The 15,923-nt window shown below is 39.7% G+C and overlaps 1 protein-coding gene across 2 annotated transcripts; it reads left to right on the top strand.

Moving 5' to 3' along the window:
* Nucleotides 1-1,188: 1,188 nt before the first annotated feature.
* LOC121193374 (myosin light chain kinase 2, skeletal/cardiac muscle-like) lies at nt 1,189-13,883 on the top strand. Of its 2 annotated transcripts, XM_041055620.1 has the most exons (15): nt 1,189-2,922; nt 5,462-5,599; nt 6,007-6,103; nt 6,371-6,815; nt 7,176-7,513; nt 9,165-9,270; nt 9,773-9,866; nt 10,291-10,400; nt 10,701-10,842; nt 10,936-11,006; nt 11,092-11,220; nt 11,299-11,451; nt 11,572-11,650; nt 11,806-11,860; nt 12,149-13,883. In XM_041055620.1, the coding sequence occupies exons 1-14, from the start codon at nt 2,377-2,379 to the stop codon at nt 11,857-11,859; spliced, it is 2,502 nt and encodes an 833-aa protein (XP_040911554.1). In that variant the 5' UTR covers nt 1,189-2,376; the 3' UTR covers nt 11,860; nt 12,149-13,883. The 2 variants fall into 2 exon arrangements, with proteins under 2 accessions (XP_040911554.1, XP_040911555.1); XM_041055621.1 differs by lacking the exon at nt 5,462-5,599 and having other exon boundaries at nt 1,216-2,922; nt 12,149-13,878.
* Nucleotides 13,884-15,923: the final 2,040 nt, after the last annotated feature.

The following is a 15,923-nucleotide window of genomic DNA, read 5'->3' as shown; positions in this document are numbered from 1 at the left end:
CACCAGTAGACAGGGCAGTGATTCCTCAGCTGCCACCTTGTGTGTTCGGGCTGTGTGTACACATGCTCGGGCTTGGCAAAGAAGGTGATAGAGGACCAGTCATGATGCTGTTACTTTCTTTGGCGTTAGTTTCACTGTAAAATGATATGAACTCGATATTTGCTTTATGCCGTGAGCCTCAAAGGCCTAAGGTCTGTTTATATACCTTGCAGGGTTTAAAAGCCTTAAAGTGCCCCTCTGTCTCTAAGCAATGCAAGACATAATGTGATAGTGCAGTCTCGCATGCTAACCTTTAGTGTGCACCAAAATTATGGTTAAATTTCTTTTTCTCTCAATTATTTGAGAACATTAAGTATTTTGTAAAGAAATACTTAATGTTCTTCTTGTGGCTTGAGTGGAAAAATTCCAGTCTGTCTGTTCCCTGCACACCACTGGATAAGAAAGTTGACTGTCCATGCCCCTCAAATTGACACAACATGCTGCAAATGACCTACGTTGTCTGTCATCTGTTGGCATCCAGAGACAGGTGTAAGCGTCCCTGTCTCTCCCTGACTGATTGATGGTTGTTTCTACTCCCATCTGTTTCTGCCCCGTCAGAGTCACTTGTTCTTTCCGCTACAGCCATCTTACGCGAGTGAGGCCAGATGAAAATAAAAATACAGGGGAATGCAGTAGGTCAGTCTGCTCTTACAAGCATTGGTGTAGGAAAATTCCACTAGGCTTTGCACAGCGCAGCTTGGCTCTTTTCTAAATAAGACAGAAAGTAATATGCAACCTGGTGTGATGACTTGTCATGAAATATGAGCTGACAGGTAAACTCCTTCCCGTCCCTTCCTTCACCTTACCCCACTTGACCCCATTCAATCTGCCAAGTTCACATCCCTCCTTGGTTCCTGCACCCATGAGCCCAGATTTTGGCTTGAGCCACCGGAGTGAGGCGAGTTTGGCTGCGTTCACGGTGGCTCAGTTTGCAGTCTGTGCCTCTGTTGTCAAAAGTATTTCATGGTGGCTTGAGCAAAGCTGGATTCCTTCTCAGCTCTATCATCTGTGAATTTATGGGGGCAAAATGAGTTAGGGAAGTTTGTGCGGGCAAAGTTGCCAGGTAATAGCTTCATTATCCAACCGTGAGAATGTTGCAGCCTCTGGTTATTTAAACTTTAAATAATTTTGACTGCAGCATCTTATTTTCAGTGTTTGTACCCTGTGAGTTGACATAAACACATGTCTGTTGTTAGAATAAATCATATTTGGATTTACAGGGAACACGGATTACGCTCATATTACAAGCGCTAAGTTAAAATTGATCCCTTACTCACTTAAGGGAGGTTATCAGTGGATGTTTTTGTCAGTGAGTAGACATAGTATAAATCATCAGTGTTACCCATCTCTTCTTTCAGCAGAAGGGCTAAACATCTTACTGTAGGTCCTCTTAGCCAGAAACCGTAGGCTTCCTCACGTTTCCCCTGACACTGGGTGAAAGTTACAGGCACTCAAGAGATAAAGAGGGAAACTGCACTGTAACATGGTTCTCATTCAGAATTGTACACAGACAGAACCACATGCAGCTGTGCCAAATAACTAGCAGCCCAGTCCTTTTAGGCTCTTCAATGCCATGACACTCATTTGAATAATTTCTTTGAAATTGTCAACATAGCTTCTAATTTCAAATGATCTCAAAATCTCTTCTTCTGCTTAAAAGAAAAACAAACAACAACAAAAACCCCTGTGAACTCCAACTTTACACTTCTCCTTTTTTGGACACCTTAGCTGTCCATTCAAGAATGTGGACATGTCCACCTGTTACGACAAGTTAACGTCATTGACATTTGAATACTAAAAACTGTAAAAATGAATAAGCATTGTCCCACTTGTCTTGCATGACGAAGAAGTACTGTGTACAGTGACCATTTTGACACCCAACAGGTCAGTGACGGTGGTGGGCTTAACACTTAAAGGCTCTCAAATGTCTCATAGCCCAAGCAGTGCCAAGCCCCCACCCCAAACACTTGACCCCTGCTGACGTAGGCTGTCCATTTACATTTAGGGACACCGGCTCCCTCCATTCTCAATACCATTTCTATTGTGGAGAGAAGCAGGTGCCAGTGATAAAGTGGGAGAGAAACTGATTTTCTTTTTACTTTATTCTATGCCTAGCTCATTTTATGTGAGCTTTATAGTTTTAGAGAGTTGGTGATTTTTTAACCTTTTCTTGCTGGATTTTTGGTTTCACAATTCTGTATTTTAATTGGTTTGCACACCAACGTGGAGCACTGAAGGGTAGAGCTGGCTACGATTTTTGAAAAAGTCTTTCCGTCTGTTTCACGGACGTTACTGGTTCTATTTTTGTCTCAAGTTGGTGTCTTAACGTGATTTTTTATGCCACTGAAAGCCATGAGTGCCTTGGTAACAAACACAGTAGGAGATGGGAGCAGCGCAAGCTTTGACCTCATCCAAAATCGCATTGAGTCACTGAGCAGCAAGATGGACAAGCTCATTAACATTCAAGAAAAAGTCCTCAGCCGACTAGATGGGATGTCTCAGGACATTGATGGCATTGAAAAGGATATGGAGAATCTGAAGGTTGACAAGGAGGAGATTCATCTGCCACCAAGGGTAGTGAACCAGACTCAGGTCGTGGGGCGAGAAGTGAGGGAGATATGCCAGGAGATGAGCACCATCATGTCGGTGGTGAACCAGCGCTCCGAGCAGCAGGCTCAAAAGCTGGAAGGGATGGAAAAACTGGTCCTCAGCATGCAGCAAGTGATCAGCTTCATTGGGGAGACAGTCAAGAGTTCGAAGATAATGGAGCTGATGTTCAAAGGCCCTGCAGCGCGGAAGGGCTCCAAACCCAAAGACAATAAAGGAAAGCAAGCTTTCAGGAAAAAATCATCTACAGATGCAATAACCAAGAAGCTTGACAAGGTGAGGCTAACAGCCAATTCAGAAATATCTTTGCTTTAAGTGTATACCTACAGTACAGTAAAAACCACCAACTTCCAATTATTTGTTATTTCCAAGTGTGTAGTTATCATCTTAAGCATCAGTGTTCCCCGGTGTTGCAGCCTGTCGTCTTTCTCAAGACATCTAGTTCTGTCCTTGTCAGTGCTGTAAAAGATGTCGTATATTTGCTGACTTTGATTTCTTAGATCTTACCAGGATCTTGTTGTTCTTGGCAGAACATGTGAAAATGATCATAGCAGCAAAGCTGACCACTTCAAGAGTTCTCTTGCCTATGAATGTGACTTGGCTTGGTTGCTAAACTGCCCATAAAAAAGGCAGGGTGGTAGGCAGTGTCTGGACTTTGGTATGTTTACACTTGCCAACTGCTGATTGAGGGTAAAGTGATTAAGAACACTAATTTTACAGTAAATACGTTACTGCACAATAAATATGTCACTTGTAATTTATATAAAGTCCATATTTAACTCACATATAGATCTGTATCCGTGCTGAGTGCAACATGGCCTTCTTGGCATGAGGCTCCCTGCCGGCAGGGCACGAGAGGGCCGGTGTGAGGCCAGGGGTGAAATGTGAGTGTCCCTGTTTAGAAATGCTGTTTTTGGATCGGAGCTGCTGTGTTTGGGGTCTAAAAGGGCTTTAACCCCTTCGGCTCACCAGGAGTCAGGTGTCAACAAATTGTGATGAGTCAGTATTTCTCCCCCTCTCTCTTTAGCAGTTTGTTCCTCTCACTGACTCACCAGTTCTGTGCCAGCTATTTTGTATGTTCTGTATCACTAGTTTTCTAGTGGTTTCCCCTCTGCTGTAAAGTAGGTATTGCCTAAAGTCTTACACCATGTGCTTCTTGTGCCAACTGCAGAACTTCCTGCAGCGCAAAATAGCTCTTCATAAAATTTTATTTGGAGTCCTGCTGATAATGCTGTCAAAGTACTTTTGATTTAGAGGTTCCAGTAAAGGTCTGTATTTAACACAGCATGCAGTGTTTGAGAACTGCTGGTACAGGTTCAGAAAAATAAAAAAAGTAAATATACTTATGTAAATATGACCTCAGCGAGAGTTGAGATTACTCTTGCTCCACTAAGCTTTGCTCTCGTATGTCCGGATGCAGAATTTACATTTGTAACTTAGTGTCCAAAGTTTCAACTTTGGTTTGGCTGGATTGTCCAGAATGGAAATGGTACTCACATGTACAATTTTTGTAGGCTTTTTAGACTTAAAAGAATTTCCTGTGACTCTAAAGTCACCTCCCAAAAATCAGACCCGAGGCTTTTGTCTTAATTATCCAATCACAGGACAGAACATGACCTTATGTAAAGGTCGCAAAGTGCTGCTTGACATCAGAGGCGTGAGTTGCACTTACAAACATCACCACACTCCTATCACTTGCATAGCTGCAGACGATAGAGTCATATCTCTTTAACTCTGTGACCTACAAGCAAAGAGCAAACTCACCTGAGTGTTTCTGACATCATGCGACAGTGTTATCACATACTTGAAGAAATACTTATGTCATAGTGCACAATGTGCAACAGCACAGTTACTTTTTTGTATCCATATTTGAACTAAATTAAGTTATGACTTGTTGAATTCAAACCAATTAAAGGTCTGGATCATACATTTATGGCTTAAATTATATTCGGATGATTAATGACCACATACCAATCTGATGGCTTCCGTGTGAGTCACATTTCAGGGAATTTCTGTTGTCGTCAGAGTACTTGTCAGGTGGTTACTCCATCTTCCTCCACCTTCTGAGGTGTGAGATTTCTGTCTGTTACTGTGGCCTCTACATGTTTCCCCACTCTCCCAGTCAGGGATTTGAACTTCTGAAAACACCGCTGTCGCTGGGGAAACACTGCACTCCAAACATCTCCATGTGCTGTTTACCTCTCGACAGCATTCATAAAACAAATGTGAGGCCACCCTGCGGTTCAAGAAAGTTTTTTTCCATGCTAACCTGTGATGGGGGTGTTTAGTGAGGTTCCTCAGCTGAGAAATTTGAACAACAGCCTATGGTCACTTGTAATATTTTCCGCTCAGGGTCAGCATTGCATTCCATTGCTGAGTGAGACAAGTGATAAGCTATAAATTCACTGCCCTGCTGCTGTCTATCCTTCTGCCATGAATAATCAAAGGCATGCCATACAAGTCAGTCGTGCGCATGGAGATGTGCATTAAATGTGCCAATCAGTAAACTGAAGAGAGAGAAGGTGTTGCTTATAATTTTGTCCTTTTTCTTTTCTTTGTCATTTCATTGAATTATTGTTTCATTTGTGTTGTGTTTTACATGTGACCCTAACTTCATCAAATCTACCTGTCACTGTCATTTTATTGAATTATTTATGTGATTTTTGATATATTTGTTGTTTGTGTGCTTTACATGTTAACCTAACTTCATCATATCAGTGTTTTATTGACTTCCATACTTAATATGTGATATTTATACCATTCCATGTGCATTCGTATAACCCTACTAAGCACTGCCATCTTGTCTTTTTACTAGAAAACTACTTCTAATAAAGCCAGTAAAGGGAATCAACAGATAACTCCTGCATGTGAGCCCAGTTCTCCGCAGCCCTCTCACAAGATAAAGCTCCATGGACCAAAGCATTTCCTCGCCACTCGCAAATGTGGAAAATTTGTAGGTTTATGGTTCTTATAGACTGTATTTCCACAGGACGTTTTTATTTGTAATACGTAAGTTTATGTGCTTTTGCATTTCTGGCTTCAGGCTGGCACCTTGTTCTTCATGTTTTTAGTTTAAAGGTCGGGCTCCATACTGTGAAAGTTACCGTGGGGATATTCTTGACAAAAAAGGTGTAATAATATGAAATCTTTGCATAGACACATCAGAGTGATGATGAGTTACATTTGGCAAAGAAAAAAAAATCACTGCCTTTAATATTAGCTTTGGAATAGAGAGTAACACCAGTGCAAACCTTCAGTATAACATTTTAATTGAGATAATTTCTTTGAAAACGTAAACATTTTATGTAGATAAAATATATAGATTTTTTTCTTTTAACTGTTTTTATTTGTATTTCTCAGTTTAAAGACCATAAAGGTAAAGATGAGACAGAGAAGCCGTGTTTGAGCCCTAAGAGTCAGAAAGCTCAAAAGAAGATGAAGCCCCCAGAAACAGCAGGTACTGAGCTCAACATATGATCTTCTCTGCAAAAATACTGCACGTCAGTGCTTAAACTTCCATGTTCCGTTGCTATTTAACACGAAAGCATGCATTTGATCTCAAAGCACATCTTAGTGTGATATTCTATTACATACATAGCTATAGCCTACTAGCATGTATACCATGACACAGAAACCAATCAAGTCTTAAACACGAAGGAAGCTATGATGAATATTTAACAGGCTGTAAAAGTCTAAATCCAAATTCTGTGATTTTTTTTCCGAGACTCTATCTCTCTGAAGAAGCAGGTTTTGCTTCTACAAGAGGTGCAGAAACTCAACAGGGAAAACACAGAGAAATCAGGTCACCCGCTCACCCCCGGCTGTCTGGATTTGGAGGCTGGAGTGCCGCCTAAAGATCAACAACCTGATGTTGCTGCTTGTAATTTGGTGGACTACCGCCGTGAAGATTCCCAAGTGGCTGAGAACCATGAGGTTGTCGAGGCAGTTAGTGAGGAGGAGGTGGGGGAAAAGGTGCCTGAGGGAGAGGCAGTAGTTGCAGAGAAGGAACCCCAGCTTCATGCGGAAGATGTTGTAAAAGAGAAAGAAGATGAAAAGCTTGAAGTTGCAGAGGAAAAGAAGGAAGAGGAAGCTGCTGCTGTAGAAGAAGAAGCTAAAGTCCCAGAACTCCCTGCTGCCCATGACAAGGAAAAAGAACCCATTGCCACAAGGTAGTTTAACCCCTGTAAGAGCTGCAATGATTAGTCAGTTAATCAACAAGTTGATCATTAGAAAATAAATCAATATATTTAAATAATATAAAAATATATTAAGTAATTTGTATCATTTAATTGTTATTTTTGTTATTTGTCTTTTTTTCTCAGCATAATAATCAGCAACATATGCATCTAATGTAAGAATTTATTTGTACTCGGCCTTATCCAATTACAATCATCTGGATGTGTTTTTGATTTACTGACTCATATTTTGTTTTTCCAAAAATTTTCAGCCATGTCTTTTTACAGAAAAAAAACTCTTGATTTATGATTTTAAAAAAAGTCAAATGAAAACTACCATCAATTTTGTTTCAGCCCTGATGAGAACAGAGATGTCACCCCACCTGCAGAGGCCGAGAAAGACCAGATAGCCAAGATCAGCAGCACAGCGACCAAGTCCTTTGTGACTGAGGAACATTTTGTGGTGGAGGACCACACAAATCAGAGCCAGGTGGTGGTGGAGGAGGAAGAAGAGGAGGAGGAGAGAGAGGACAACAAGGAGGATGAACAGAAGCCTGAGTCTGAGGGCTGGGGCATCTTTAGGGCAGATGGGGTTGAAATCCAGTTAAACCTTAAACAAAGGGTGGAGAGCAAGAGGAAGGAAAATCATGCAGAAAAGGAGGATAATGAGGATGCCGAGCAGTTCTTAATTGGTAAGTTAGGACTCATTGGCTGGTTTTTTTTTTTTTTTTTTTTTTTTTGGGGGTCTAGATAAAACCCACAGTCAGGCAGCTCCAAAATAAATTAGTCATAGCAAAATCTGCATGTTGGAGACAGGTGAAGACCCTGTGTGTGTAAATATGGGAGTCTGGAGTTGGTCTATGCTTTATATCATGTCATACCAGGCAAATATATCTTGTGATATTAGCTTATGGCAGATGCAGTGTATATGTCAGCTGAGAAGTAACAGAAACTGCAGTACAGAAATGCCAAAGGTTTGAGGTAATGAAGTAACAGTGTCGCCATTACACAGTTTGCCCAGCTGAGAATGTTAAGTTGGTACAGCACAGCAGTGTGAAGTAATATAAAGTCTTTAAGGTTGTCTAGCACTATGACCAGAACATATATTCTGCTAAATGTGACCCAACTCAGAATGTAGAGAGGCCTGAGGAATTAAAATCATGAACCTCAAGGCAATATAACTACTACTGACTGGTGACACAAATAATATAACAGTTCAAAGGAAGAGCAGCAGACATGCATTAAAAACAAATAATTTGTTTATTTAAATCAAGATGATTAAAACAGGAGGAGTGAGGGCTAAGAGGCCTAAAATAACAAAAACACTCAGGTAGTACAATTGATAGCTTTTATTCTACAAGATAAAAAAAGGAAATAGCCTAAATAGCACCAACCAACCACTATAATAAAAGCTTAAAACAAAGGTAGAGTCCTCGCTGTGGGGAGATCCTAGCGCGTTCAGCTAATACACCATGTGCTCACCAGGTGCCCGCTAGGAGATAATTCAATCACTGCAAGGTTTTAAGCACTGCACTACACAACAAAGTTCAAACATGCCTATGTGACCACCACCATTTATATTACCACACAACATGCAGAAATGTGTACCCAGCGATACTACCCCCCACAGACTGGCCCTCTACCTAAAAATAAAAACAATGTAAAATCAGTTGGTTCTGCTAAAACAAACAAATAAAATGAATAAGACAAGGCTTATATAGAGAATAAAAACAAGTGAAGCAGAGACATTCGATGAATAAAAGAACCACTCAGGCAAAGCAGCAGTCTGGATCTGGGCCTGTAAAGGTGACAAGCACTATTAAAAAAAAATGTGTGTTCATACATATATAGGACATAGCCCCACTACACTACCTTTAAATAAGTTACATACTTAAGGATGTGGGGTGGCCTACTATGGAATCCCCTGGCATCCACAGCCTACAAGCTCACAGGACTACAAAGATCTGCACACACACCAAAGCACAGCTAGCAGGAGGCCTCAGACAAAGGAAGTGCTGCACTCTCACCTGGCTTTTTAAAGGTAGGCATATCTATCCCCACCCATTCCTGGGTGGAGTTACAAACCTGAACTAGGCCTCTAGGCCTAACTCAACCCTCACATAAAGCATGGCTACTCCACTGTCATATTAAGGCAACAACTGTGTCTGTAGTTGATGTTTATTATATCATGCTAGTACACAATGTGCTAACCAGATTATGGCAGCCATGAACCTTTTCAGAAGCCTCACTGTGGCTGATTAACAATGGAGCTCCTGTGTTCTCACATTCCTCGTAACTTATTAAAACAGAATGTCTTTTCTCTTGTCCCCCATCCTATTTCAGACACCACTCCTCCTCCAGCGGCTCCTTTTAATCACCGCATTGTGTCGGCAAAGCCTAACCAGATCAGCAACTTCTACACAATCAACTGGCAGGAGGTCCTGGGCGGGTAAGCGTTGTCCTTCTGTGTAATGTAAAAAAATTAAATTGACGAATCATAAATAAAAGATAGCAAGAAAGAGTTTCAATTCCCTTAAAGCCTAATTGCGTAACCCTCCCCCCTCGTCTCTTCCTTTCTCCTCTGGTTCATAACTTCAGAGTCACAGCAGTTATTTTTACTTTAGGACTGAATGGTATGTGAAATTGTATCCTCTGTGCCAGCTGGTAGCTAATCACTAAGTGTTAATCCAAGTCTTCAAAGAGGAGACAGAGCCCAGCTCAGATTTAATGAAATAACAGATTAAACTCAACACTCTACTAAAACATCCCTGTTTGAAGCAAGATCAGTTTTTGATTTGTCATGGGAAAGCACATAGCACACTACCTCTGTCTTGTTTCACAACTGTGTCTAGGCTTGTAGGATGTACAATTTGAGATGAGAGAGTTGGCAACTCTGGAAATTGAATTTTTTCCCCCATCTCTCTCTCTCCCTCTCTCTGTCTCTCTTCTAGGGGCCGTTTTGGCCAAGTGCATAAATGTGTTGAAAACTCCTCTGGTCTCACTTTGGCAGCGAAGGTCATCAAAGCCAGGAGTCAGAAAGAAAAGGTACAGCATCTGACGGACACTGTCATGGTAATGAATTAGTCCTATTTTGATAAGTACGGTGAGAGCCACGCCATATGATATAAAAAGCAGGAGAGGGGCTCAGTTACATTTTTTAGTACATACTGGTACACAACAAGGCCACACTTGGAACAGAAGCAAAGGGAATACTTCTCACCTAGGTGAGAAATATTTGACCTAGAAGAGAAGATGCATTGTCTCATAGCAGGGAACAGCTGACACTCTCATCGTGTCTGTGTGTGTGTGTGTGTGTGTGTGTGTGTGTGTGTGTGTGTGTGTGTGTGTGTGCATATGTGTGTGTGTTTGCTCACTTGCCTGTGTGTCTGTGTGTCCGTGTTTGTCTGCATATGTGTCTGTTTGTCTGCTTCTGCATTTGTCTGTATGTCTGCGCCTGTGTTTTTGGTAGGAGGTGGTGAAGAATGAGATCCAGGTCATGAATAATCTGGACCATGCCAGCCTGATCCAGCTCTATGCAGCTTATGAGTCAAGGAATGACATCATCCTTGTACTTGAATAGTATGCTCTTTCTTTTATATCTTCAGCACGTGTTTATATCTTTGAAAACAGCTTATTGATCACTTTTGTAGCAAGACATTATCCTTTGTAGACTTAAATTCTATTAAACTGGTGGGACTAGAGCTACACCAATATTACCCAGCAGAATTTCTGTTAACCTATTTAATTATTAATTACTTTTGTGTGACATATGTATTCTTAAAAGTATGGACAATTTTGTTAAAATAAAACAAAACTTTAAAATGCTTTAAATTTGAGGTGTTTGAGTGTTTTTTTTTCTGCATTTATCTTTAACCTTAGTGTTGGTGGAGGAGAGCTGTTTGACAGGATAATTGATGAAAACTACACTTTAATGGAGCTGGATGCAGTGGTGTTCATCAGGCAGATCTGTGAGGGCCTGCAGCACATGCACAAAATGTACATCCTACACTTGGATTTAAAGGTAAGTCCCTTTGAATTCATACAGAATTCATTCATTCCTGCAGTTTAATTAAAGCTTCTCGGTTAAAATAATTTGTTTTGTCATGAATTTCAGCCAGAAAATATTCTGTGCGTGAACAGAGTCACAAATAAGATCAAAATCATCGACTTTGGTCTCGCCAGGATGTAAGTACTGGGATTTGCTTTGGTTTTATTGACGGCTGTAAACATGCAAAATGTAAAATGTCATTGTTATGAATTTTCCACACAGATATAAACCAAGGGAGAAGCTGCGAGTGAATTTTGGCACTCCAGAGTTTCTCGCTCCAGAGGTCATCAACTATGACTTTGTGTCGTACAACACAGACATGTGGAGCCTCGGTGTCATCACCTACATGCTGTAAGTAAGCACACAAACACTTGCACACTCCTTTTTAAAAGACCAGTGTGTAAATGAATACTTGTCTCTTCTTGTTAGTCTGAGTGGTCTCTCTCCCTTCCTCGGAGATGATGACAATGAGACTTTGAATAACATCTTGGCCTGTCAATGGAACTTCGAGGAGCAAGAGTTTGTAGATACATCTGAAGAAGCCAAAGATTTCATCTCCAGGCTCCTCGTTATAAATAAAAGGTATTCATCTGTCTATGTGTCGCTGTATCTCTGTCCTAAACTGAGATTATCTAGTGACACTTAACATTCAAATACAGTCTATGCAATGAATAATCTTTATGTCATTGTGTTTCTTATTAGTTGGAGGATGGGGGCATCTGAGGCCTTAAGACATCCTTGGCTATCTGACCCAGTGCTCCATCATCGCCTTCATACAAAGGTAGAATACCCAGTCCTGGCCTGCATGTATCATAAATAAATAAATAAATAAATACATAAATACATAAATACATAGATATAGATATGAAGATAAATCATAATGATAGTGACAACAGTGACAATTAAGTATAATTACTGACCTTCTCTGTTTCACAGAAAAATATGTGCAGATCACGACGATCATCATGTGTGCCCACGACTGATAGTTGAGGTTGGTGTTATTTATTTATTTATTTATTTATTTGTTTGTTTGTTTGTTTGTTTTTATTTCAGTGTCACTTTTTCTTGTTTTGATTTGACCAGTATAAGTCTCTATGCTTGTCAGTGGAGATGTAAATATTGCATTCAACCCTTTTACAGGAATACTTTCAAAACATCCACAAGGGGGAAGCATGTCTCAAATTTTGTGCAGGGTAGAGTAGCAGAGACAAGAGATTCAGTAGCTGCCTGTTACTGATATAATGACTGTCCCTCTTGTAAAAATTTTTTTTTTTTTTAGGACTCTACAGTGATGTGACAGCTCCAGCTGAGGCCACTCGGACCAACCCTCCTGTCCATGTAAATTACCTAAATTTCAGTTGATGCACCTGCGGAATTTTCTTGAAATGTGATCCACTGTGTTGGGCTAATGCAACCAGTATACCAAATAAATATACAAGAGTTGACAGCTTTATTCAAATGGAATTTAATTGTTGATAGTCATAGCAAGCTGTACGACATTTTCCATCAATAATATACAACTCGTTTTTGTAATGCTTGAGAAACAACAGGTGAAGAAAATAACAACATCTTATAACAACTTTGTGAAGCTTGCGATGTTCAGTTATTATTGAGGCTGTGTCAGAGAAGTGATAACTCAGCTGCTGAGTTTGCAGTTTGTAGTGTTTTGTTGCATTACATTATTGTAAGGTATGGCATTTCAAAATGGTGCTAAAGTCATAATCTGACCTAGCTTCATTAGATGCATATTATCATATAAATGAGCTTGACTGTGTGTGGCAACTTTGCCTTGAAAGTCGAACACACTGTACTATCTACTTCACTTTCAAATATCCACTCACCCTCACTTATCGATAACCAAATACACTGTGCTTTCATTGTTTTCTGCTGTTCTCATTTTCTGCTGATACGGTAGATAAGAACTTTCATGTTTAGAAACATACCTCAACTGTTCCTGTATGAAGGCGACAGCATAATTCATCTGTGAATGTAATAATCTCTCTCTCCTTCTGTTTGGGCTGTAAATAGATGCTGAACTGTAGATTAAACTCCATATCTCATATCTTAGGGGATGTATATTGTACGTATGGACAGAATGGAATTTGTGTGGTTGGTGTCATGAGCTGTACTAAGTGCACTTTATACTGTTATTTATTTAAACCCATATTATACATGAACCCACCGTAGTTCCCTTGAAAAGGCTTGTGTAGTCAGATCTACTCATGTCTCCTGCATCTATTTCATCCTGCTTTGTCCTGGTGTTTATAAAGAAAATGCAATTCACCAAAACAGTTTATGTCTTACCAGTATTTTCACTCTTTGTTGCATGTTGTTATGTGTTTATGTTATCAGCCATTAAAGCTTAAACTTGACAGAAACAGAGTAATAACTTTTTAAACTTTTTTTTTTCTTTTTTTCTTTTTTATTGTACTGTATGCTTGAGCTGTCATACCACTCTAGTGCCACTCTGGCTGCAGATTCATGTCACTGTAGATGCTTTTTCCACATTGCAAAGTTATCTTTAAAATGCCTTCTGTGAAGGTTTGCTAACTTATAGTTAAACGCTACCTAGTCTAATATTGCCTAAGTGAATAAAATATAGTAGCAACTCCATTTATGTTATTTTAATTTAACTTCATGATGAATGTTACACAAATTGTTGAACATAGAGCGCTGGTAAAAGCAGTTGTCCCCACTGAGTGAAGATCAGCATGTATTTGTGAAGTGTGTACACATCCATTAAACTGAACTTGTGTCTTAAATCAGAGTTTGTTTGCTTGATGCTTGACCCTAAAACTATAAAGGGGCTTAAAGTTCATGTATTTAAAGGTGAAGGCAATATGAAAATGAGGACACACAAATCAGTGTTCAATAAAAATGCTTGCATAAATAAGTGACAGGAAACCTGTGCAATTTCGATAAATTGAACCTTGAATCTAGGTTTTATTTTCAAGCATTCAGCTAAATTGCATTTTGTCTAATTATGAAGTTGAAAACTGTTCTCCTCTTGAATTTAAAATGTCAGGCAGGTTGAACCGAGGTTAGAAGATGGGAATTTCACTGCAAATCTTAAAAACCCCTTGCATACCCAAAGGCATAGAGGTCTCAGTGAATGCCCCATCACACCTTGTCAAGAAGATATCTTGAAACTTATCTGTGAATAAGGTCTGTTTTTATAATGGAAGAAATAAAAACAGGATGTTTTTGAAGAACAGTATGCCACTTGTCAATATGTAGCATTTTTAAATTGTGACATACATACATTTTAGACATACAACTGGGGTAATGACACACTCTTTCTGAAACAAATCATAACCAATTTGTGGTCTACTAATGCGAAACATGAGTCTAAACTCAACCAAATGTTTTCAGCACGATTTCCGGTTCTCTCTTCGGTAATTCTGAGACAGTCACATGAACCTTTTTTTTATTTTATATCTTCATACTCTTGCTGGGTTATTGTCTGTCTGTGACAATGTAGTGCATTATTTTTGGTGAGAATTTTACAATCCCAGTTCAGGTCTATTTAAAGCTTAAACACACAAACACACACTCTTACTCTAGATGAAAGTGCAGCTGACTCCAGGAGCCTAATAAAGAGCATCTGAGGGAGCCAGTGTGTGCAATACGCTTTGTTCACCTGAGAAAATAAACTGAGTGTGTGGGACGATGATGATACCGGGGGAATGGGTCTTTGACTCAGACACACTGGAGAAAAAAGTGGCTATCAAGGATTTTTACAGAGGTCACAAGAGGGGCTGAGAAACAAAAAGCAACGTGAATTTGTGAAGAGCATGTGTACATTTCAAGCTACATTTCCACAAAGTATACCTTAACTTTCAGCCTGCTCTATCCTTTAAAAGACAGTAAGGTCTTATTTTACAGAACCCACAGGGTTAGTCAGGGATACGTGCAGACTTTATGGGGGAGTACCATGGGAAACATGTATTTAATTGTACAGAAATACCAGAAAAGCAAACTGTACCACCAAAAAGCATAGAAACCCAGTAGTTGACCACTTTTACATCCAGTAGTTTGAGACAGTCATGGCCATAAAATTGTAAGGGCCAACAAAATAATTCACAGTTCTGGGTTATTTTCATTTCTATTCCATTTTGATTTATATAGCAGGCACTGGACAGTGAAAAGAGAGATGAGTGAGAGAGACAAACTGTCTTCCGTCCATGTGAAAACCTGAAATCGACTTGGGCTCAGGCTCCTTTTTTGGAATTCAGTTATGAAAGGCAACTGAAAAACAAAAAACAGCTGCATACAATTAGAATAAAAAATAAAAGTGCTCAATTTTTTTTTTCATTTAACTAATTTTTATTCAAATAAAATCATGAGAAGACTTTAAAAAGAAAAGTCAACAGTTTCCTGAGATAGTGATTGTATATCTAAATAAACATCCGACTAGCTTTACTTGCCAGTTAGCTGGATAGACAAGTTATTTTATTTTGGCTCCTGTATATGTATAACCATCAACACTACCTTTGCCACAGACGTTGCCTATTTTTTGGCAAAATGTTTCTCCTGGTGTAGTGTACATTCATCAGAAAATTTAATTTAATAACATTTTTACAACATTTAAATATAACACCCCACACATATATTTCAAAAACTTTCCATCCTAATTTCCTGCCAAGGACCGACAGCTTTGTTTAGTCTGCTATTTGTTTATTTTCACACATCATTTCATCAGACACAAAAAGTTTCATGTCAGGAATGGTTCAAAGAGAGTTCATACATTCCTCTATTACAAACACAGGCAGAGAGAATCTGAGTCAGTTAATAGCCATTACTACGAACATACGAGTTGGTTGGCAAAACAGGTGATACTGATTTCTTCCAAGGATTTTTCCCCCCTCTTACTTACTTTTTTGCTTAGCTTTTCAGGAGCCTGAGGGTTGGAAGCCGAACGCGAGCTCTCGCTCATTCCCTGGTCCAAGGCCCAGGTTGGAATGGTGAGAAATTCAATTTAAGAGGAGAAAAAAGCTTCCTAGATCTGCCCCTCCACCACATCACCCCTAAGTCCCCTCCATCCACATCTCCAG

The sequence above is a fragment of the Toxotes jaculatrix genome, chromosome 14 (assembly GCF_017976425.1).
Source record: "Toxotes jaculatrix isolate fToxJac2 chromosome 14, fToxJac2.pri, whole genome shotgun sequence".
In the NCBI taxonomy this organism is placed as follows: domain Eukaryota; kingdom Metazoa; phylum Chordata; class Actinopteri; family Toxotidae; genus Toxotes; species Toxotes jaculatrix.
The sequence above is the reverse complement of the archived record's forward strand: the minus strand, read 5'-3'. Positions and strand labels throughout refer to the sequence as shown.